The sequence below is a fragment of the Haemaphysalis longicornis genome, unplaced genomic scaffold, assembly GCF_048455015.1.
Source record: "Haemaphysalis longicornis isolate Haplotype H1 unplaced genomic scaffold, Haemaphysalis longicornis Haplotype H1 scaffold_3, whole genome shotgun sequence".
Classification (NCBI taxonomy): Eukaryota; Metazoa; Arthropoda; class Arachnida; order Ixodida; family Ixodidae; genus Haemaphysalis; species Haemaphysalis longicornis.
The window spans coordinates 74,243,877-74,268,992 of record NW_027526335.1 but is presented as its reverse complement, the minus strand read 5'-3'; the positions used below and the strand labels follow the sequence as shown (position 1 = coordinate 74,268,992).

General features: G+C 48.9%; 1 protein-coding gene and 1 long non-coding RNA gene across 2 annotated transcripts; both read left to right on the top strand.

Moving 5' to 3' along the window:
• Positions 1-1,590: 1,590 nt before the first annotated feature.
• Positions 1,591-17,771, top strand: LOC144174637 (glutamate receptor ionotropic, delta-2-like). Its single transcript, XM_077703423.1, has 9 exons — positions 1,591-1,662; positions 4,475-4,540; positions 5,464-5,567; positions 8,263-8,353; positions 10,447-10,608; positions 11,138-11,297; positions 12,219-12,442; positions 14,118-14,407; positions 16,618-17,771. Exons 1-9 carry the CDS (start codon positions 1,660-1,662, stop codon positions 16,865-16,867), a joined length of 1,350 nt encoding a protein of 449 aa, XP_077559549.1. The 5' UTR covers positions 1,591-1,659; the 3' UTR covers positions 16,868-17,771.
• Positions 17,772-23,498: 5,727 nt separating this feature from the next.
• LOC144173298 (uncharacterized) lies at positions 23,499-24,497 on the top strand. Its single transcript, XR_013323219.1, has 2 exons — positions 23,499-23,631; positions 23,744-24,497. It is a non-coding gene; the product is annotated as an uncharacterized LOC144173298 (long non-coding RNA).
• The last annotated feature ends 619 nt before the right edge of the window (positions 24,498-25,116 follow it).

Here is a 25,116-nt window from a genome sequence, read left to right as displayed (position 1 = left end):
TTTCTATCCACCCTACCACAAGTCCCACTGAAACCCTCTCCCGCTACTCTTTTCCATCCTCTTGTTCCTCCTCTCTTCGCGTCTCTCATTTTATCCAAAACCGCCTTGTCTAGTCGGTGTTGCTCGTTTCCACTGTACTTCATACATTTTTAGATGCGGAGCATCCCATGCTCGGGGCTGTGTCCCCCCTCCCTTGTCCGCCGTCCGCACTCTACAGCGCATTCGCGTCTCTCCGGCCTCGTCAGCGTTTGGGCTGACGTCAGTGCAGTCTACTATAAAAAGAAATAGTTAGGCGCCGCCCGGTTTCGATCTCACGACTCTCTGGCCGCAACGGGAGGTACGTGGCGCTCTTCCCACTGCGTTACAAACCGAGACGGGAGCATGTGCTACGAACGCGCCTTATGTCCTTCACTGATTCAAACTACCTGTAAAAGCGACTGATACAACGAAAGCACGCCAAGCTGAATGTCAACGGAAACGATGAACTGAAAACTAATGGGAACTTCAGTCGACTCCATGGCTCCTTCGCATATTACTCAGGGTTCCCCTACGCGAAGATGGTGTAATTTTTAGTTCTGCTCCACTCCTCGTCCACATTCTCTGCTCTAAGCTCGCCACCATTACCGGCCGATTCCCCTTCGCCTCCACTGCCCTTTCGCCTTCTAGTTATCACAACGCACGCATCCCCTTCCAGCTTTTCTTTCCGATTCTTCCCTCATCGCTCCCTCTTCCCTGCACTTTCTTTGGAACCCTCTTCTACGCCTATCTCTGCGACTCTCGCTGCTCTATCTCGCACTTTGGCTCCTCCCCTTTCCACTACTACGCTCCTCTTTCCATCACTAGTCCCATACTAATTGCCAGTGGGTCACTAAGCCACTAGAGAGCGGACTCGCCAGATACATTTCTGAATGATTCGAGTAACACACCAAAGGACAGACAGACGGACAGACGGACGAATAGGCAGACAGACCGAGAGATGTTCGCGTGTAGCTTGCTCAAGAAAGACTCGTCTTTAAAAAGGTCTAAGGGGACGTCAGGTCATGTCTTCCAAAGGACATGTCCAAAGAGCCCTATACAGCTTTATCCACCCCTTTATCTACTACCTAATGGAACCATGACCCCAGTCTGTGCATGCCAAACACCGCAGGACCGTTCGGCGTCTTTTCGTGACCAGTTTCAGTTATTTGAAACAAATGTATTACCTTGGGTGGAATGATACAAGATATGTTGAAAGCGAGGATTTTATTTCGGGCAAAATAATACCACTGACATAGTTCTTATGTACCCAGCAGTTCTTCCACTACAGGAGCAGTAAGTCAATGAAATGCGTCGAGGGCACCCGATCACCGTTAAGCGCGGCAACGATTGATGCGAGTACTCTTATCGCGAACAATCTATTTGCGCTTCAAGAGAACGACATCTTTTAACAGGAGCTGGCGAATGTTCTTCGAGTATCAAACGATGGTCCACTAGAGACGTGCGCGAAATGCAAAATCTGTCTACCTCCTCCTTACACGTTTGTTCCAATTTCCGTCCGTGTTCAGTGTCCCTTGTGTAGAACTGAACAGTGTCCCTTGTGTAGAACCGCGCTTGCGTAGAACTGAACAAGCAGCCCTGGGCCGCCCAGTGCCACGGGTGCCTGAAACTGAAGCAGCAACCATGGCGAGTTTCTTTACTTCTTCTGACGTGGCGCACACAAGTGCTTATAGAACGCTTGTTCTATGCGGAACTTGATTTACTGATTATGTGTTTTAACTCGCCGACGCTGCACAGGCGATGAGGCTGGCCGTAGTGGAGGGCTCCAGAATAATTGTGAACACCTGCAGGGGATCTTTAGCGCATGGGTAACTTAAGATGCTGCAGTAGAAATAGGAGGTGTACTTGTTAGAGGTTTCTAATAAGGGCTTCCATGTCCACAATGACGAGTGGCATATTGGCCCGTGTCCTCGTTCGACTCCTCAAGAAAATCAATATGGTATTCAAAGAAAACTCATCACCCACTCCCGAAGGATGGCATTGCTTGATCGTGCTAGGCATAATGCAAAAACCTGCCAATGTAGTTTGCTTAAATTCCGAAGAAAACTGCTTAATGGCTTTCCCTTCTTTCGGAATAGCGTTTGAGAACGCGGTTGCGTTTATATAGACATGGAATGAAAATGTTAATTAACGAACGATGACACATGAATTATTTTTCAATGCAATGACGGGAGTGGAGGCTTGCGAGAAACACCTTTTTTTTTGCATTCTGACAAAGCGAAAATCAGCGCAAATGGGTGTAGTCTCAGAGCGCCGTTGCAACGGCTGTTAAGAACGAAGATGAAATGATCAGCACATTAATGGCATATATCAAACTCGGGATTACTGAGATGAAAATGACGTCCCCCGATTCTAGGGCATGCATGGCATATGTCGCAGAAATTGCAATGCTTTGCACGTACAATAGTAAGAAAATTGCGATTTTTTTCGAGGTTTCTTGTATTGTAAACACTTGAAACATACATAAGGTTGAGTTAAGCAATGAATGTAAATTTTAAAATTCTGCGGTGGTTTAAACAACGTGATGGTAGCAAGCCGGAAATCTTAAATGCTACGGTTGGTGCTCACATTGGTCATTCCGTGCGTTCGCACGAGTTGCAGCCGGTGCCCGCCGCCAATCACTTCTTTTGTGGAGGCTGACAGATGTCATGGGTGACGAGAAGACAAAATACGTTGCATATTTCCCTCTTATTCATTGTAAATAAGATAATGAAGGCGCTAAAGGTAGCCCAACAGCATGGGACACTTTGCTTCCCTCCTCCAGTACTACAATCGCTTGCACTGCATTAAGAACTAAATGAGGAGTCTACACAAGAGCCATCCTCTCAAGTACATAGTATACCGTAGATTGTGGTAAGGAACAAAGAATTCTCCTCATTTAGTTTTTAATACAGCTCAAGATGCAGCTGCACGCTTTGTCTCTGAAATCCGTCATCAGACGGACGAGCTCGCTTGTTTTCTGAATGACCGCTCTTGGCGACGGGTGGTATGTGCACCTTCGCTGTTTGTTTGTCGATGCGAAATTAACGGCGCCAAAGCTGCAACGTATACGTTCTGATACGAGATGGCAGGTAACTTATTTGGAACGGGGCATCCTCCGCTCACCAAGGCTAACGCTCCCCCCCCCCCCCCCCCCCTCTCGCGTGAAGCGGCGGCCACTAGATCCTTAGTGCTTCATGTAGTTGACACTCAGCGAACATTTTAGCGCGACTGGGCTAGCTGTCCACTCATAACAAAACCCGCCCTATCTGCCAATCCCGAGTGAAAGAATGCAAATCAAGGAAGAAACAGAAGCGGGCGTCTGTATTGCTAGGCAACGCTTGGGAATAAACAGAACGGCTCGCATGCTGCTGAGCGAAAGAGTGCGGAGCCAGCAAGATCGAGAAGCGAGTACGTTTCTTGCTGGCAGAAACGTGCCTAGTGCTGCGCTGTTTCGCGTCGTTGGCCGTCTCTGCTAATTCGAGGATGTGTAATGGATGTATGCAATGCTTGTGATGAAGCAGGGCCATCAATGGATCGTTCGGCTGAACGCCGCTGGAAACTCTGGTCTAAATTGTTTCATTGTTTCATGCCATTTAAGTACCTACTTTTAAAGTTAACGTACTTCCGCATGATTATGGCCATTTTATTCTAAAAGTCAGACCATGAGAAGTGTGTGTAATGAATCTGTTTATTTTAACGTAGGGCACATTGTGGGCTGTGTGAACGTGTTTGCTAACTCGTATATATAGTAATGAAACTGTAACCATGCTAAACCAAGGTTAGTGATAACCAAGAATCACCAGAAAGTTAACACACCGCTGTTGTGCTCAACTCGAATTCATCGCGCCAGGCGACACCAGTTTTCTTCTACCTGATGATCTTCAGCATGCAGCACACTCGGAAGTATGAACACCCATGCGCCCCCTTTCCTCATGCTTCACCAGAAACCGTGAAGTGGCATTAGCAATTGATCCGATATTTCGCCTTTAAATAAAATTTAACGGAGCCTTACAATTCACGATTTTTTTCTATGACTGAGACGCTATGTGCTTAATCAATAAGGCTATAGTATACGGTTTTTTGTCTTAGCAAACACGTTGCAACACTAACAACCGGCCAGTTGAACAATTTTGAACAACCGCATCAAGGTAAGTAAAGCCAGGTCTCAAGCTTGGTCCTGCTACCTCGAAAGCAGTGCCAAGGCTCGAACGTATCGATAAGAGTAAATTTGATCAGACTAAGGCGCATCGAAAAGACCAATAAGGCAAATCAGAAAGACTAAGGCAGCAATTGTTCGTATCGGTGAAGAGCCTTGTACGAGGCAAAATGTAATACGGTACCTGTATTCTGTCCGGAAGACCTCCACCCGATCAGAGCAGCCCTTTACTCACACAACTGTCTTAGTTTTCAGCCAAGTACCTCTTAACCCTGTTTTTTTTTCTGCAACGAATTGCAGCCGAATACATGGCATCTCTACCGGAGGCTTTATGAAAACTACACTCTACGCTTCACATCAACGCCGGTAAGGCATTCATGTTCTTTGATAAAGAGCACTTCAATTTTATTTTACCGTCGTTCGTACGCCCGCATGAAAAATGTTAAAGACAAAGAATATGACAGCCTCTTGCAACAGCTATCTCAATTCGTCCGCTGGCTACACGGGCTTGTGCATTTGTGGGGAACGCAACGCGACATCTCAAGCCGACGTATTTTTCTTTTCACCCATTGAGCGGATTTGCCGGACTGGTCCGCGACCACCACAAATTATGACAAAGGAATGCATAGGAAGTGGGCGGTCTTGCACATTGAATTCTTGTGATGTAAGATCCAATTAAAGCTCCTCCAAAAACCGACTATAAAAAATGTAAACTTTTATAAGTTACGAATTTATTAAAACATTAGAAATTGAAAACTCGAGTGCAAGAAACTTTGGTTAAAACTTCCGAAGTATTTGTGAGGATAGTGCTGATTCCTTTTGACGCGGGTACAGGATTGGGGACTTTAGAAGTAATTGAAGACCATTAGATAGTTTTTGGAACTAACAGAAAGCCTGCCTAAAGTGGCTACACTCCCCTTTCCCCACCCTCCTTGAATGCAAGCCTGGATACAGTACTACTGGCTTGAATGGCACGTAGGGGAACAGCGGTTTCCAGTACATGGGGGGACCGGTGCTTTTGTTACCCTTTTGGAGCAAGCCTGGCTACAATACCGCTGGCATGTATGGCACGTTGGGGATCGGCGAGTTCCAGTACTGTGGTGGACAGCTGCTTTTGTTACCCTTTTGGAGCGACTCACGCACCAGAGCTGTGGAAATAGGGGGCAATGATGTAACGGGCGCCGGACACTTTGCCCCCCGTCCGAAGATAAGTCTGGAGTTATGATGACCATGAAAGCGGCGTTTTACTTCCACCTGGATATTTTTAACGTCGTAGTTGCTGTGTGCAGTGGTCGCCGTACGTGGTGTACGTCAAAGATGAACGAGGTCTCGACCGGCTGTGGGGCGTCTCGGGATCCCTCATGGGCAACATAACCGAGTCTATGGGGCTCAGGTAAGCGACGACGACGTGTTTACTATGACAACGCACATGAGATCGCAATGCAGCCTATTATTGCGTGTGCGATAGATGGGGTATGTCAGCAACAAAAATTTCGCCGTCGATCCGTGGACAAAGTGACAAATGATCAGAGAACAAAGAAGCACGTGCGGAGATGGGTGACCTCAGCCCAGCTGTGGCGCTGCGTTGGCATGGCTGCCTAGTTCAGGCTGCCTAGGTCAGACGTCAGGATGAAGCCGTGCCGGCTCCTCCCCTCTGCCCGCGCGACGCTCCCGCCTCACCGCGCCCCGACTTGACCCGCCACCGCTTGTGCGCATTCTACACTAAATTGTTTAGCGAGTTCATGGCCGAGTACGTGGCCAGAGAGGGTGAAATGGGGATGATGGCGATAAAATTCATATATTCGTGGGCAACAACAGGAGTGACCGGCAGCCAGTAGCACTGCTAAAGCGAGCAAGCGTGACCTCTGAGAGTACCAGGACGCAAAACAAAGTTGGCGCAGTATGTGGAAGAGGGCGAGAAACGTAGCTGGGTGTTATTTAAAGCCATAGCAAGGCGTGGCCATCGAGATGAGATACGACTGAGATGCTCATGCGCTCCTAAATGTCTGGCAATGGATCTTCCATTGACATTATCAGCGCAGTGGTTTGGGGGCTCAAAACTCCCGGCCATGATGCCCGTTACGCCATTCTTAGCTACCCCGCTGGGCGGACAGATGGCGCCACCGACTCTATGGTCGTCGATGCGCGATTTCGACACTCAGCGCAGGTCCTCTGACCCCCGCGGGTGATGAGCTTCGAGTGCATAGCGCGGGAGCATGTCACACGCGCGTACGTTCATACCGCGCACGTACCGCGGCGTTCATACCGCATTTTGCATAGATACCGCGGCGAGTGGCTTTGTGAGCCACCGCCGCCTCCGCGGGAAGCGGCCGCCCGTGTGCCGAAATTGCCAAATAGCACTGCCATGGTAAAATGAAAGAGTGCTGTACAAGGTAAGTATTCCTTCGGACGTACGCGCCACCGCCGGCTCGTCACCTTCGGACACTTACCGCGGACCCAGAAGTGCTCCGAGCACTATGCGACAGCCGTCCATTGCCCGAACTCCGCTCGTGCGCCGGGACACACGGCTCAGTACCACCCCACATGTTTGCACCGATAAACTACCAGACCTCCGTGCGTCAGCTTCGAGTACGTACATACCACATCGAGTGGCGTTGTAATTTGTAAACGACCCCTACCTCTCCTTCAGGGGGCCACCAGCAGCTGTGCTGTTTCAACAGAGTTCACAGGCGTACAAGTGGCTTGAATTTTTTTCTACCTGATGCTGGTTTTTATGGCATTTTTTGTGGATGTCTGTGGGATGGGACTAGGCTGCAGTGTCTAAGCTCTGAAGTTAAGCGGCCGTCTCCTCGGCCAGTTTCAGATATCGCGGTACCACGTGCTGCTGCTCAGCCAAAACTAAACGCAGCCAAGCACACCGAGAGAAAGAGAGAGAGGGACAAGTTTATTACACAATAATGTGAGCACATGGGCTCAGTACAGGAGCCTATGTGATGTCCAGGCTGCAATAACCCTGGTCACAAGCAGGAGCTGGTCCTCAGGTCGACAGCTGGACAGCCGTCTCTCCCACTGCTCAGGGGAAAAGGACGGGCTCAAGGGCGGAAGGTCAGAGTTTTTGTTTTTCAGTCGAATATTATGCGTCTTAGAGTTCCGGGTTTCTCGCAAAATTTACACTTATCTGAGTATTGTGTAGAAAAGAGCATACAGATTGGGAAGGGGGGGGGGGGGGAGTGCTTCCTGGAATCTGTCTGAATGTTTGGAGCTAATACTTTATTAGCAGACGTATATTCTGGGAGACGCAAGCCTGCAAGGGCCGCAGAAAGGCAGTGTGCCCATACCAATAGGCCTGCGGGCCCAGCCTGGGTCCCAATATTCATAGCTATTCACCACAGACTACACCAGTGCTGCACTACGCAGTCCGTTGGGCAGCCCTCATTATAGTCCTGAGGTCGTCGTCATCGGGCGGGGATGTTCCAGTGTAGTCAGATGGGAGCTGGCGCCATAGAGCTGCTGCTCGGGGCAGCCAAGATGAGCCATGGCGTTGCGTGCGCGTAAGGAGCGGCTGAAGACGGCCTGTTCGTTGGCTCAGGCGCGGATCGTATGGCAATTCTTGGTGGCCAGGGGACATAACTCGGCACATCAGTCGTACTGTTGAGGCCCGTGCTCTTGAATCAAGGGTTGCCAGGAGGCATGCCGGAGCAGGTTGGTGGAGGAAATTCCAGCTGTGTCGGCCCAGGCGTCGCTTCTACTAGATGTGCTAAAAGAAGGGCTGATGCCGGGTATTCGTGAACGCTTGAGTGTTTTTGGAAACACTGCAGTTAACAGAAACACTCTAGGTTCTAAACTGCAGAACCTAGTGGCGATAAAAGCGTACATTCGCTGTACGCGCTTGCGCTGGCAGTTACACAAGGGGAAAAACTCTATGGGTTGCAGTAACTTAACGATGAATATTGCTTTCAGTGGTCCCATGTTTCTCGTGTTTGTTGTCATGTTCTTGACACCCACTATTACCGCCGAATCTTCCGGTAGTTTCGCACTGTTGCATTGTATGGACGGTATTTTTTTGCTTGCTTTTTCGCGCAGGGACGCGAGTATTTCCTACTAGTTTACTGTTGGTTCTCTTTAAGGTACGCTGCCAAAGTACCGCAGGACATGCAATGGGGCTACAGGACACTGAACGGCTCGTGGACTGGCATGCTTGGAGACATCCACAGAAACGTAAGTGAAACTGGGTGCGCTAAGGGGATGGATGACTGTGTACGGAGTAGTAGTCATTTAATTGCGAGTTACAGCTGTAAGAATGTTTTAAAGAATCGAACGCGGTATATTAGAAATGCTTAGTCAGCAACATATTTTCCAGGGCCAAAATATTATTGGTCCTCGAATGACGCGACGACACGCTGCCACATTCGTAGTGGATTCGCCTTCACATCCTGTCAGTGTGCGTAGTTGGAGCGCTAATCGACCGTTAACTTTGAAGTATTAGGTTTGAATGGATGGGAATATTACCTAAAAAGCCGTGTTCGAGCTGCCTCTGGCGCCTGAGTGCTCCCACAGGGAACAAAACGCTTCGAGACAGCGTGCTCGTCATCGGGCTCCACTCTCTGTGGAGGGCTAGAGTAGACGCAGTGGAGTGCGCTAGGGGCCCTGCCTGGCGGCACTTTACGGCAAAGTTTTAATGGACCGTGAGCGCAATGGGGGAACCAGATGAAGACACAGAGCTCCACTACTCACTGCAGAAGGGTTGCCAAGCCCTGCAGAACTTCAACGAAAAAGGAATGCATCGCTGGCAACAGCTGGGACTCGCGGGTGGTCTTACCATTACGTTTCAATAACGCTGTCCTCGTATGACCAGGCATCCTTCACATCAACCAGGAGTATAACAAGGTACTTTCTCAGCAACCTCTGTTCATTCCTTTTGATTTCTGTTTCGCAGGGTCCTATTTGTTTGTCCTTTTTGTTACACCTAGTCTTATAAGTTGTGCATTTTGTGATTAGCCGAAGACTCACTGGAAGGTAACCGAAGGTTACGTCGCGACAGTATTTTTGTGGGCTGCAGTCAACGCCTCATGCGTGTTAGTGTATCGTGTATATCGGCACATTTGTGTAAATAAATGTTGTATAACGAAAGAAAAACCCTGTAGCGCTGTGTTTTTGTACTTGGCTCTAAATGAGAAGGCGCAGGTTCCAGTCCAACATTGCGATGTTTTTTTTAACTTTGGGAATTTTTCGGTCATTGTGATTTTATTAATGCTTTTTCACTCTGGTTTTTACTATATTATGAAATCGACGCACAGGAATTCCAGAATGGGTGGAATTACATTTAATATAGGTTGTGTTCTGTGTCACTGGGCTGGGTTAGATTACGTTTGTTGCAGTTTGGCTCGCTTTGGGTAGGTTATGACGCGTTCAGTTAGACTACATTAGGTTCGGCGAGGTTATGCTAAGTTAGGTTACGTCGGGACATAATATTCAGGAAATTTTAGCCCAGGCAGCTTTTATGGAAACTGCCGTGAGAATTTCCCGCAGGTGATTCTCACCTCTGGAGTAAAATTAGACGCAGCCTAATAAAAAAAGAAAGGTCCTCGGCGGGGTCGAAAGGAAAATGTTTGGTATCGGTTTCATAAAAACACGCCAGTTTTAGGTGAACTGATGTGATTACTTCGCCTAACCTCGTCGCATTTTTGTGAAGCAGTTTAAGACCTGACAATTTTGTAAATATTTTAGGAAGACCTGGAAAAAAGATATGGCAACGGCGGTCGGGTGGTAAGGGGTTGATTCTAGTGACAGAGAGAGAGAGAGAGAGAGAGAGAGAGAGAGAGAGAGAGAGAGAGAGAGAGAGAGAGAGAGAGAGAGAGAGAGAGAGAGAGAGAGAGAGAGAGAGAGAGAGAGAGAGAGAGAGAGAGGCAGGCAGGCAGGCAGGCAGGCAGGCAGGCAGGCAGGGCAGGGCAGGGCAGGGCAGGGCAGGGCAGGGCAGGGCAGGGCAGGGCAGACGGACGGACGGACGGACGGACGGACGGACGGACGGACGGACGGACGGACGGACGGACGGACGGACGGACGGACGGACAGACAGACAGACAGACAGACAGACAGACAGACAGACAGACAGACAGACAGAAAAATCTTTTTGCGTTTACGTATCCCAGGAACCACTTTTGAAAAACAAATATTTCTTTCTTTAAGCGTGGGGTACCCCTACAATGCAGGTCTCCTGTCTATCCACTGATCGCGACATTCACAACGCGATCAGTATTCGCGGTGGAGCGATCCCTCTCAGTACTCCTCCTGCCCTTTTTGGTCTCTTGCAGGAGAGCGAGGTTGCTGTGGGACCCTTCGTGATCACAGCAATGACGGCCGCCTTTTTCCCACCTGGCTACATCTATACTTTCGACACGTTTCAATTTTTGGCTGGGATTGAGCAGCCCTTTGCAACAGAAATTTTCACCAAGATCTCGGCATTTGACATTCAGGCAAGTATAAAAAGGCGCAAAACGTAGTAAATTCAGTTCAGATTTCACGGTGTGACCCATGCAAGCAACAACGGGGTTTTGTCGACGAGACGTGAGATAAGGGAAAGCACTCAACTGATTATGATGACAAGAATTCTCCCCACCCGTTAAAATCTCGCACATTAGAGTGGCTCTGGATATACCTTTTGGTACCTCGCACCGGTGGGCAGCGTGTCTCAAGGCTGTGTCTTTCCAGCCCTGCTCTTTAAATCAAAATGATGCTGCCATTTCAGGTAATTATTTTCGCATTGGTTCGATTATAACCATAAATAGGTTCTTGACAAAGATAAGTCTGAAGTTAAGTCTAAAGTTTTAGCACGATCCACTCAAAGATTGCACTAGTGCCCGCAGGGAAAGGACTTCTCCACATCATCTGTCCAGGGTCACCAAGTGATTTCATGCCATGAAACGGGAAGTCAAAGGCAACATAGGTTGAGAAGCGAGTCTACGCGTACTTCTTTGATGCAAGGCTGGTATTCCCTCTGCGCAGATGTGGCTCCTCATGTTCGTGTACCTGGTTCTGCTGACGTCCATCAGCCTCCGCCTGCTTTCGGTTGGCGGGGTGCGACATCGGAAACTCGGTTGTTTGGAAAAGCTTAATCGGTGGAACGACATGTTCTTCCTATATTTTTCCGGTTTAATGCAAAGAGGTAACGCACATCCTACCTTTTCTTTACTCTTGTGTGTTGACAGCGTATCATTAGTAGAAATCGCTTTATTAGAGTACAGGGTTGGGTTAACCAGAACCTTCAGGAACGTTGCCTGTGTACCTACAAGGGGGTCCCCCCAAAGTTGCTACGTGGGACCGCTGCTATTTCTGACGTTTATAAAGGAAAAATACAGCGTTAAAGGGACACTGAAGTCAGGCTGCTCTAGATCGATAGATTAGTTCACAGAGAACAGCAATATACCAATCTTACGTGTAGATTGTTTTAAAGTGAGGTAGAGATTAGTTAGAACGTGAATATAGGTGTCGCCGCCACTGGCTATACCACGCAACTTCCACTGGAAGTGGTCAAATCCTCTCAAGTGCGAACGTCTTTCCTGGCTGCCGCTGGATGGCCGAACTCGTTCGTACACTTCGGGCGGCGGTACCGCTTTTCGAGTAAGCGTGCGAGCTACGCGCGGGCGGTTAGTTCGACGCCAACTTTCGCGGGTCTCCAAAAGGACAACAAAGCCTCAATAGTAATCACGAGTCCCCTAAAGGAGAATTTTGCGTAGTGGTCCTGGGCTGGATAGACGTGGGAGTTTGGGAAAGCACGACTAATATGACCGAAACTGACCTAACCACTCGGTACAGGAAGCCTTGTTTCGGTTGCTTCTACACCATACATAACCGCTTCCTCGCTTGCTTCCGGTTTGTCGTGCCGTAAACAGCGACTGTAACCGCTGTTTGCGTTACGTTTGATCAGCCCTTTATAGGCAATTTCTCAGCAATTAATGTATCTTTCGGCACCGAATCAACGCTAAAATGGCTGTGGGAAGGTAAGACTTTCGTTTGAAACCAACTTTCTGGTTGCCTTCAGAGTCCCTTCAATTACTCGAGTGCGTGTTTGCATACGCGTGCGCAGCGTCGTCGCACCGCACCCATGCGAACAACGTGGCCTTCCGCGTCCTGCTGTGCATGTGGCTGGTGTGCGCCTTCTTCGTGATGAACTTCTTCACGGCCAACATGAGCGCCAGCATGATGGTGAAGACCGAGGCGCCCCGCATACGCACCGCTGCCGACGTGCTGCGCACACCCAACAAGCGCATACTGCTGTTCGCCGACAGCGGCTTTACAGACCTGCTCATGGTGCGTGGATACAGCAAACAGCAAACTGCTTGGCCCAGCGTTTGTGTCGCATCGTTTTTGATGTACTGGAGCAGATTCGAATGACTTGGTCTGTCTGAGACCTGGTTACTTGAAAGGTTACTGGAGGGCATTTTTGAAACTTTTGTTTATGACTGCATTTCTTATTGTTCAACACACACAATTCTTTCTTTTGCCATTTAGAGTGTACATGGAACCCTCGTTTATGCAGTAAAGCTCGGAGGAACAGAAAACACGGGGCATGCTCTGCGGTCACACGAAGGACATGATAACGTTTTGCTGATTTGCACTATAGAATCCGTTTACCTCGGTTTTAAAACGTTTAGATTTGACCTACATTATGGTTAACACAGATTTCTACTTCTTAAACTGTATACACCTTACACGTGTTAAATATATACGCAATCTTTAAAATTCCCCTTGAGGTCTTGTGAGTCTGTCGCCCCAACTGACACAATAAAATTCGCGATGAGCACGATATGGGATAAATGGGGGGCTTGAAATGACATCTCTAACAGCGAAAGGAAATCCGAACATAGCAGCATCTGGTGTTTTAGCCTCATAAAGGAAATTACCCGATTCTAACGCGCACCTTTTTTGCGGAAAAATAGGTCGAAAAATTGCATGCGCGTTAGAATCGGATACGAAACCGAAACTACCGAAACAACGGAAATTTCGTCTCGCCCATCGCCATCTCAAGATGGCGCCAAAGCTTTTAGCAACAATTTTTCGGACGCAGGAAGCATAGGCGCCCAGGCTTTGCTATCGGCGTTTACACAAATCGTCAAATCATTCCACTTGCGCACTTGATAACAGCAATGGCAGCAGCGGCTCTCGCGCGTTCAAAACGAGTGGTCGGCTGAAGCGTGCGCCTCTGGAGAAGTTCGCAAGATGGGCGTGCGAGGCGTGGGCCACAATTCCATCGATCATGGTTGAACGTTCGTTATGAAGTGTGGCATCGCGAACGCGCTTGACGGCATCGAGGACGAGATGTTGTGGTCAGCGGAGAGCGATGAGGAGGGAGATGGGTGAGATTACTTCGAGAAATAAATCGCCAATTTATCCCGCATTCGTTTTTCTTGCTCACAAAGTTCCGTGCGCGTTACAATCGGAAGTGCAAGTTTTTTTAGTTTTTTTTTGCCAGGAAAATAGGGTGCGCGTTAGAATCGGGGGCGCGTTAGAATCGGGTAATTAGGGTATATCATGGGAAGGGCACTTGCAATCTGGTACTTTTTTATTCGACACATTGCTCAACGTCGTTTCGGTACTTAGTCGTTTTTCACGCGTATATACGTGTAACCTACTTCCAGCCTATCAGTCGCGTTCTCCAGTAAACCCTGACGAGTCCTGAGGCGATGAAGCGGCCTCGTGCCAGCGCCTTATCATCGTCGTTGAGCAGGTCTCTGCCATCCACAGGAATTGAAGGCAACAGAGCTAGGCGCACAGCGGTTTTTACGGCAGCATCAGGGAAAATAGTATGGCTATATATATAATTTCTCCCACGGCGTAGTGTAAAAAGAACCGGCACCAGAGCCACGCTTACAATTCGTAAATTACGATTATGTTCGAAGCACTGACCCATTTTGCCGCACAAGATTGTATGAGATATGGGCCTATAATCCTCGGGTTGCGTTTGGTCGTACTGTGGCGCTCGCAGCACTCCGAGCTGGAGTCTTACCGTGCCGTCTACGGCCAGATCATGCGCACGGGGGGCGAGGTGTTCCGGGAGGACGTTTTCAAGGAGAGGAACATGCGTCGCCTGCTGAAAGAGGACGCCGTGATCCTGCAAGAGGGGCTCACCTTGCGTGACCAGGTGGGCCACCAGTGCCGAAATCTAGCCGGCCATGGTGTCTTCTACCTGAGCGAGGAGTCGCTGGCTACCCTGTTCATCAGCTGGTACACCCGACCTGACTTTGACCCGGTTCTGAGCCACGAGTTTCATGTGAGGTAATAAGCCACACGCGGGATATTTAAATTAGCACTGGCACCAATTTTCGGCGCTAATATTATTGCACAGTTCACTTCCTTCGCTCAACAGAATACCCTGGCTGAAATATGAGCGGCCTGCGACGGGAAGAACACAGTTCAATTTTATCTCATTTATCGCGCCGACGGAGCAGCGCGCGGAGCGGCACTCAGCAAACGAACATCAGCGTGACATCATCCCGTGAAAGCCAAAAGAAGTGACGCGACAGCGCTAGTAAAAAACTCGTGAAGTCACTTCACGCGCGCGGCCTCACGAGCGGCGAGCGGGCGCAACACCCTCTCAAGCGGGCGCCGGTGACGTCCGCCAAAGCGGTGAGGTCAGGCCGAGATTCTGTCATATACGCCGTTCGGGATGAAAGCGCGGGAATTTGAAACAAACGATTTTCAGGCCGTTCAGTGTAATGAACTATCGCGCGCTGAAGTATTTGAAGTACTGTTTCAGGTTCGCCAGACCATTAAGCATCGATAAAAGCAATAAAAGTGTAACTTAAAATTTTCGTGTCAGTGCTCCTTTAAGGCCCGCTGTTACAAAAAGCGGAAAACCACAGACTAACCTTACAGGTGTTGCAAAATCACGTAGGAAACAACGTAACCAAAGGCATTCTCTGGCTACAAAGAGGTCCGTCAGAAACGAATTGACCGAAAATGGGACATTAATTCTCCAAACTGCAATTATAATGGAAGGGCAATATGGACAGTGATGGCTGTGAAGAAATGGTTCGCACTCAAGCACAGGGTAAGCCGAGACACCAGACAGGTTCACGTCAGGCGGCATAAACAGCGCACGGAGAAGGCACCAACAGGTCTGCACAGACCTGTTCCCACATGTCTGACTAAAAAGGCTTCAAGAGCCTCCGCTATTTGGTGCGTGAACTGTATAATTTTCTGACTGCCATTACCATTCACAAATAAAATAAATTTGCACATTCTCAGACTTTTTTGCATCTTGAGGGGCGAGATCACACGCGAAGTGGTCCCCGACAACTCAGCAACGGTCCCGCTTGCGTTTTATCGATGCTACGCATAGTGGATACTGCCTTGGCCCTGTGCCCCTACTACAGCTTTCATTAGCTCGGGAACTTCATCACAGGTGCCGAGGAACTTGCAAGGCACTTAGGATATTGGCGGTGGACATGGTAGACCTCAAATGAGCTTTCGACACCACGCAGACGCCCCTGGTGATCGAGCGACGAGGAGAGGCTGGTGCCATAACTAGCGTAATTAACTTCCTCGAGTTCTTACTAGGAACCATTCTTTCGAGTTGCACTCTGGTTCCATGCAATCCCCCTATTACACAACGTCTGTGGAGTAGCCCAAGGAGCGATAATCATCACCGTCGCTCACTATCATGCACTGTACTGTTGCCTGGAGCGATTCCCCCAGCTTTCTCTACCACATTACGCTTTCTCCTCCATTCCGCTTGGCATTTTTACGTCCTCAAACTGTGGAGAAAGGTTGTGGCCTGTTGAAGCGGCCGCGGATGAATAATTCTTGTAATATGAATTTGAGTCGGAAATTCGCCAGCCAAAAAAGGGGGATCGGATGACGGAGGATGCGAGCTGTTCAAAGTATATATGGTTGAAGCCTTTGTCTTAAAATAGACATAAACAGGCTAATAATAATTACGACGATGACGACTGTCATGATTATGATTATGATGATGATGATGATTATGATGAGCGACGCGTACAAGTGTAATTTACGGGTGAAAGAGGGAAAGCCGCAGAAACTTTGCGCCTAGCCTAATCGCGCGGAACGATGGTTCCGATAGGTGTGTATATATCTGAATATATCTTTTCGCGCAGCTTTCAATGTTGCAATCGCTTTATAAATGGAAAGGGTGCACAAACGGCCTAGGTGCGGTGGGGTAAAATTAAGGGGGCTGGGGAAGGCAAAACACCCCAGACATTCACAAGTTCCCATAAAAAGGACATTGTTCATGTTCAAGTTCACTCAGCCCTGGCATGTTTCACGTGGCTTCTTGTAAAGGAGCTGCAGCAATCCTGAGGGAAGTCGGTTCAGATCATCATTACACGAGTTTGTATAGGCCGTTGGCTAAAAAGGCTTATTGGTTTACCTGTTCAAAAAATTAGGGCTCTGTTCTTGAGCGTAGACCTTGCAGTTGTGTACGCGAGTCACTCAGAAAACGTCCACGCAACGCGCGTTGCCAGGTCGATGTGGTCGGTGGAGACCGGCCTGCTGGAGAACTACCTGCGCGAGATCTCGCCGGAAGGCGAGGACTGCTTTCTGCGCATGAGCGACAAGTCGGACCTGGAGCATCGCACACTGCTCTTCGAGGATCTTCGGCCGCTGTTCCTGTTGGCGCTGCTGCTCCTGCAGCTCGCTACCATCGTGTTCGTCGTCGAGCTCCTCATTGGCGCCCTGACACAGAGGCCCCGCCGACGCCGCCGTTGCCTCTAGGCTACCGCAGGGTCGGCCAGGGCCGACCCAGGGGCGGATTTAGATGAAACTATGCTGCTGAACCTATGGCTTGTAGTACGCACACGGCCTTACCTCAACCACTTCGTCACTCGGCGTGACCTCTCCACTCTTGCGCAATGTAGTTCAATGAAAGGATGTACTATTCCTTGTAGCGGAGCTGTTGAGGCGAAAAAAGATGTTTTTTTCTTCGTTTTACTAACTAGGTGGAACGCTGCTGCAGCTGCGAGCTACGCACAAAGTCAACGTATGCTGAAAACACCGTATCCTTGTCACTTTTACTAGAATTTCCCACTTAGTTATGGGTCCGGAACGGAAGCATTCAAAATGCAACTGGACGTTCCTCCGAGAAGAGGGAAGAATGCATGAATTCCGGAAATGAACGTTCCGACTGAGCAAGCAAACGAGTAAGCAGATAACCAACGTGCCAGCAAACAAGTGGGGGAGCTAGTGCATGTTCGAAGGTGCACAGTTAAAGGGCCCCCAAAACACCTATCACAACCTTTTTCGAAACATTAACTGCTTGCAGAACGTAGTAAACCAACACATCCAGCACCTAGATTAGGGGGTCACAGAATAGCTCTGCAAAAATACGAAAAAGAAGTGGGAGACCGTGATGCTTATCCAGGACATCCGCAAGGGGCCAAGACATCCTGGCCGTCGTCTGAAGCACAACGGCCATAACTATGCCTTTCTTCTGGACAAAATAAAGTTACTTCCTCATCCTATGCCCGTCACAGATAATTTAGAAACTTGCTCAAAATATTTGCCTTTCTCGGTCTCGACGTTATTCAACTCCCAAAATTACGGCATTACAGCAGTTTAGCTTTCCTTCGGTTGCAGCGATGAACGCATTCGATAGCAACTCTAAAATTCACGCATCTCCACGAAGTGAATCCTGACGAGTGGGCGAAGCACTGGGGATCTTTCTTACCGTAAATCACCCGTGACATTGCCCACGCGCGCATGTAAATGAGTGACAAAGCGTGGGTACAGTATACACGCCGGGGTAGTTTGTTGTCGGCGTTGCCGTTGAGCCGCTGCTTCCCGAGCACTCAACTCCGGGTCCGCTTGGCGTTTTTGCCGTTCTGCCGCCGCTTCCCAAGCTCTCGCCTCCGGGGTAGCTTGTTGTCTGCATAGACGTTGAGCCGCTGCATGCCGCTCCTTACGAATGTTTTCATCCATGGCTGAAAGAGAATGTGTGGTCTGGAACGCGCGTATTTACGCTTTTGCAACGCAACGATCTCTCTCCCTCCCCCTCTCTCTTTCTCTAACCTTTTGTGAACCTTTTATTTTTGTTCACAGATGTTTCGATTTACACGATGCTGTGCGTATCTCTCTTTCCCCTCTCTCCCGTTTTAACATTTTGTGAACCTTTCATTTTGTTCTTGTTAACTTTTGTGAACCTTTTGTTCACAGATGTTTCAATTTAAACGGTGCTGTGCCGTGAGCACGGACGCCGGACGCACGCCAGGCGGACAAGCCTCGGCCCCTAAGGTGCTTCGTCCCTAAAACGAAGCCACGAAAGTAAAGCAGAAACGGAAGGCGTATCTGCTGCGACGAGCAAAGTACGCAGCGGCGCTTCGTGCTAGCGATAACTACAGCTTGCACAATGCTCCCAGACGCGAAGGAAAGAGTGATAGCGTTTATCAGAAGAGTTGCAGGGTCCCTTTAACACCCTTGAGATGCGAGGGAACAAGCCACCAAGCAGTTACCAGCAGGCTGTTATGCGAGGGTCTGTTGGAACATTAGCTTTTATGAAACCAACGAAATATGTGATAGTCGTGAGGCTTGCTAGGAGGCTCGTCCTGTTTGAGCCGCGCGTGCCGCAAGCGAGGTAAGTACGCTGTTCATGTAATGATGTGTCTGTTATTCTTGTTAGTTTTTTTTAAATATGGCAGCTTTCTAAAGAAGATATCAGAATTAGACAGGAAGGCCTTCAGCAGCACACAACAAAGTTTTAATTCGTTGTCCCTTGGAGCCTGGGAAGGTGTACAACCAATTTGAGCAATTAAACACTTAGTTCAGTACTGGGGAAAAGGAACCCAGCCCTCACGGGGTCTAAAGCGGCTACCATATTCACTGAACGACAACTGCTTTACCGATAAGGTAAACTTGCAGGTGGTTGCTACTAGGCCTAAATTTAATTTAAGGTGTTAAATTTTTTAAGCAGAATTTTGTTTTTAAGCAAAAGTACATTTCGTTATAGGTCGTACATTTCGCCTCAATTAGAGGAGGATGAATACATGTTAAAGGCGATAGTCTTCTTCGGCTATGTAACCCCAAACATTTTGTCCAATTTGTCTGTTTGCACCTCGACTCAGCCGCCCTACCAAAAGTTTCGTAATTCTTGAAAGAGACCTTTATATGGGCAAAGCATTTCCGAAATACTCGATCTGGTAGCATACTTTATGCTTGTCAACGTTGTGCAGCAAAGAGAAAAGAATGGGAATATTTTAAGCAAAATAAAATGCCTAACTCATACTGGCAGTGTTTTTTAATTAATGTAGACGTGGCTGTAATTTTTGCCATATGAAACATAAAAACAAACAACATTTTAACCACCAAACACAAAAAGGGCTCAAGCTCGAGCATCGAGCTCTTTGCTCAAGCGCCAATCCAAACAGGAACAAAAAGTCTTAGCAGATGGCGGCCCAGGAGTGCGAACGCGGGAAAATTGAATTGAATTCATCAAAGCTTCATTGTGTTGGTCATGGGAGGACAGAGACAAGTGGGGAACAGCGTGAGATGTGAGCGAGAGAGAGGAGAGGCAGTTACGTGGCAGGGGCGGCAAAAGACTATTTAATCTTTAGACTACATTTGCAGTGAAGCGAGCTGGTACGCGTCCATTTTTTTCCTTTCAGCTTCTGTGGAGGCGTCCCTTATTAGGTAACCTTGCAATCGATAGCCGCCGTCGGAGCCCGTGTTGTCAGGTGTCGTGGATCACGGAGCTGCAGCGCAGAGTTGGTCAGGCTGCTCTCTCACTGGTCGGGTTGTCGCGATGAGCTGTCTGAGTTGGTGGGTTTTGTAACTCCCCTAGTATGTGGTACATTGTGGCCGTTGTTGTGCCGAGTGCGCGAGTAGCGGTAAGCTTTGAGGCCTGAGGAGGCGAAGGAGTGCGTGATGTGGCAAAGTGTTTGTTTGGAGCCGACACCGTCTCACTTGGTCTTGTTTCGGAAGCAGAAAGAGGGGAGGGGGAGCGGGAGAGATTGTCAAGCAAGGCAATATGGAGGTAAGATGTGTCTATAGGTTTATGGTATGGGTGGCTGCTCCAGCTCTGAGCCTTCTTCCAGGAGTGCCCAGGGTATCCGCGTATGATGGTAAAAGCTAAGTCGGAAAATTTTTCCTGTTTGATGTTGAAAGCATGTGAAATAACAGGCAGAGTCGTTAAGTTACAATTACTCTTAATTACAAGAAAAAAAATAGTATAGAGTAGTTTGCCGCAAAGCTTCACAACAGGCCTGCAACAAACTGTAATTTCACGGGAGGATTAAAAACATTTCGAAAGAAACCTGAAGACACTTGAAGCGCGTAATAGAGACTACGCGAACAATTTTTTTTTATTGCGGAAGCGATTAATGACCTAATTGGTCGAAAGGGCCACCGTTCGGCGTATGCAGCGAAGAAACGGCTCCTAAACCTTCCACTGGCGGCAGCGCGCGCTGCGCATACCCGCTAAGGTGTAATGGCCAATGCTTGCGAAAACGTTAAATGTCTGAAGCTAAAACTCCGGCGCCCAGCGTCTGTAGCAGCAGAACGGTGCCTAAGCCTCCCATTGGCTACAGCGAGTTTCATAGCGCGTTTTGCGCCGCAGTATGTATGACACTCCAAGACAATCCCGTTGACCAATTTCCCCATAACACACGGTAGTTGACCAATCCACGTAGGCAATCCAAGGATAGAACCGGTGGTACCGAAGAATAGAGTGGGCGATATATTTCACCTACTTCCACCAGAACAGTAGTGACCCCTTTACGAGTACGTATGTACGCTTCTGGTTTCAGACGTGGCTGATCAAGCAACGTACGTCGCTTACTAATTCCAGGTGTGCACAAAGTTGATGATGCCGGAGACGATGATCATGATGGTACAGCACAGTCGGACGTGCATGGCTAGCCACACGGGCATGCTTAGGCTGGTGGAAGGGACGTCGAAGTCCCTGGAAGGCAAAAAAGGAAGGGGAGAGCAGGCGTCCACAGTAAAGAAACTCCGGCGTCATTGTGGATACGCGACCACTCCAGTGCATTGAATGAACGCAGCTAAAAGCAGCGAAACTCCATCACGTAGTATCCCGCAACTTAAACGCAAGCAACGCTTGGCAGAATCACAAGCGTGCGCTTGATCAGGTGGACCGTGGCACAATATTCGAATGGATAAAAAAAATTAAAGCCGTTCCACTCAACGTGAATGCTGTCGGAAGTGCAGACCAGTTATTAGGCATAATGGGCTGCAGCGCCGTTATCCGCTCACTGCGACCACGGAATCAAATTTCACGCCCTCGCAGAGCTCGCGCGCCCCCTGCCTGAAACTCCACCACCAGCAGAAGTTCTGTTCTTTTTGTGCTTGCTTCAATGTCGTATGCTGGAGCTGTTATGCATCATTTCGAACTCGCAATTTTTTTCTTGCGCGGCTGGACCTTTCTGCGTCATTTTGAACAGGCCATTTTTTTCTTCGGCGTCCGCGTTTTTCGCTTACTCTCGTAAAAACCAACCCAACAAGCCTTCCTAACGTAATGAACGCGGGGGTACCGATTATATTCACGGATTTTGCCTGAAATGTACCTGCAATTATCTTTGATGTAAACAACGGGGAGATGTGTGACAACCGCCAGCGGTTTACGAGGTTAGAACGGTTATACCTATTTAAACGGAGTGGTTTTTGAAGCCTCAGCGCGACTCCCTGACGACGGTACACCAGGCTCTACTTGGGTCCGTTATCTCGATGCGCCGCCTGATTCCGGCAGTCGCTTGACATCGACCGTTAGCGAGCTAGGACGACAAGACGAGCGCCTAAAGTGATCAGGGCCGTATTCGCGACTGCACAAATTCCCAGGGAACTGAAATTGCCGGAAGTATTTTCTGATTGGGTTTCGATTTCGGTCACGTCCTTCCGGTTGACAAAGCGGTTGTGTGTGCTTTCGTCATTTTGACGTTTCATGACGTTTGCTGTCAGCAGTTGTAAAATTTGCTTTATTTCCCTCTACGTGAAGTGCACAATTCTTCGCCGGCAAGGAAAAACTAGACGAAATTCAGCGGATATGACAACGTAGGCCTGTCTTTGCCATTCAACAACATTATGGCGTGCAGGCCACACCTTCTTTGTGATTGGCAGAAAGGATGTGACATAACGTAAACAGTTGAATAGGATGTATACGTCACACATTGGCAACTTTAGGCTGCGTACAAATGACGTGGTAATACGTAACAGCTTGCAAATGGTGGATGCTTCTGCCGCGAAATAGACCAAAAAAATTCACCGACCTGCACTTTGAAAACCCGGTGAATTGTCAGCAGGCGCAGTTTTGCATGACCCGTGGTTTAAAACATGTTTTTTACCGAAATAAATATTAGTTTCGACTGTTTGCAAGTCAGCGATCACGGGGTTATACAAATAACGTGCAGTATTTTGCTTTTATGTGTGGCAATAAAATAAAAATTGTTTGTTTGGCGTAACCGCAACGTAACAGGGCAGTACAAGTCTCTCCATGACAAAGAGAACCCAATGCATGGTATTTGTCCACGCACCAGCTAGTAAGCTGCTGGGTCACATGATCGAACTCAAGATAAAAATAACAAAGAAAAGTGACTCTTTTGTTCATTACAGAGCAGATTGAAGTTGAGCTTGGCGAATGCGTGAATCGGTGACACCGGCACGCTCCGCAGTTATCAGCGTAGCGCCTCCATGCTCATATGCGGCATACAAGCGATGGTCGCGGCCGTCTTTTTATATGATCAGGCCAAAAACTTATAACATAGGAGCAGACGATAGCGTGGTGGCGGTGGCGGCCGGGAAGGTGATAACGCAACAAGATTGAATTAAAGCAGAGCGCCCAGCCACGGCCGCTCGATGGAAACTGGCCCAGCTATGTTACTAAAAGCGATTGAAATAAATAAATAGATACGGTAAAAAAATTCTGTGATGTTCTTTAGCTCTACATCCACCTTTCGCTCACTTTGTTGACGCCAATTTTGACCTGCAGAATTGTGTTTCTCTTGCAAGCCTTAGCTACCGTCTTAATTTGTATAGTACATGCCAAGTGTTTTTATATCTTCCATGCGAAATATTTGATACCTTGGTTGTGATCGTTATGAGTGAAGCGTCAAATTACAGTGCATATCATGACAGCTATAGGTACATCCCGTCACTGATTGCTTACGTCGTGCTTACGCAAAAAAAGCAAAAAAAAACATGGCTAATTGCCTGCGAATTTGTGCAGTCCAGAATAGTGCCCTTGCCCTTAAAACGCACGCACGCTTAAAGTTTCAGCATCACAAGTCCCCTCACTCAAGGTTGACCGTGATGCCCCAGGAAAATGACCAAAATCAGGCGCCTCAGATAAAGGCTTCACAAAATAATCGAAAGAGGGGAAGACAGTAAGGCACTTGCGAGACAACGCTCCGTCACCCTTGCCGGCGCTGCCCGAGCAGACAACCAATAGGAGCCCACAACACACCCGGCCGACATCTATAAAGCGACCAACGGCCCCGCAAACACACCATTCCTGGAAAGAGAACAGCGTTGCTCAGGTACGTTGTTGCTCTTTATGTTGAATAGTATAGATGCTTTCCGTTTGGCATTGCTATTCTTGTTTGCTAGTGTGATGTCCTAACCCTGCTCCGAATGTCTACCCTTTTCCAGGCCCACCCTTGCTGATTCAACATGACGCCCGTTTCGGTGTTCCTCCTGGTCGGCCTCGCGCTGTCCGTGCAACATCTGCACGTGGGCAACGCATACGGAGTGCCCGGCCAAGCACGCCCTGTGCACCCTGTTCCTGAAGGCTCTCCTGGCCGAACCGTAACCACCGTGGTTGCAACTACAGCGACGTCCGGTGAAGGCCGTGAAGCGACCACTACATCTGCCTCCACAGCCCAGGTCTTCACGAGCACGGTCGGCACTCCCCAACCACGCGTTCTCACAGAGACCACGCTCACGCCTTCGCCGACCCCAGACACTACCGATCCCTGGACTGCTGTCACTTTCGACACATCTGTTGCATCTACCAGTGATACCACAGACGCTCCAACCTCTGTTAGTTCTCCGCCTAGCTCCACTCAAGCGGACGCACTGTTCGAGCTCACTCCGAGGGCGTCGAACGCACCTACAACGCCAGGACTTTGCCGGGTTCTGGCGCGCCGCTGTGAGCGCCAATTCCGCATACGGCTCTGTCGCTTGTACGACGAATGCCTGCTGAGCGGCGCTCGGCCCACGGACTGTTTCCGGGCGTTGACGTCTGTCATTGCAAGCGACGGGCGCTGCAATCGATCGTAAGGGGAGGCGAAATTTCAACGCGTGCTCAGTTTCGTGCACGACATTTTAATTTTGAGCGCAGTTGCACATGCCTTCTGACCAGTGTACTGAATTCTGCGAAATAAACACGGGATTTTTATCTTAACTGGTCGGTTTCGCCCTTTCCGTCCTGTTTCATATCCACGCGCACTAGTGGCGGATTTTTACACCTCTGTGCCCGCTTTGGTGGCTGCCGTACCCGTAGCTTACTTTTTTTGCATGCAACGAGAGGAAAGGTTTTGGACATGGTAAACAAAATGAAGTTCCGTGCTATGCTCAGTAGACAGCAGCACTACTCTGCGACGCTGTTGCAATGTTTTTTCGGCCGGCCACACAAGCGCGGCAGCAGCAGCAGATTGTCGCGGCGCGCAGGTTACGATAATGATCGCTTCGTTTAGATATAACCTGATCTGCGGGCCGCTATAAACCAGCGGGGTTCGCTTACTGTAGGCGCGTAGCCAGGAATTTTTTTGGGGGTGGGGCCCGCGGTCGACCAAATGATTGGACGGCGACATATGTAGGCAAGACTTCTTCCGCGTTGTTTTACTAACGAAACTTGAAATAATTGACTTTAACATGCGATTTGTCTAGGATGAACGCTAACAGTAAAGCGCACCTTAAGGAGCTTTGGTAATGATGACCTAAATTCCCGTTCGCCGGTTTATGAATAGGCCACGGATGATTCGTTCGTCCGTAAAGCAGGCGGTTCTGCGGACACCCGCTCG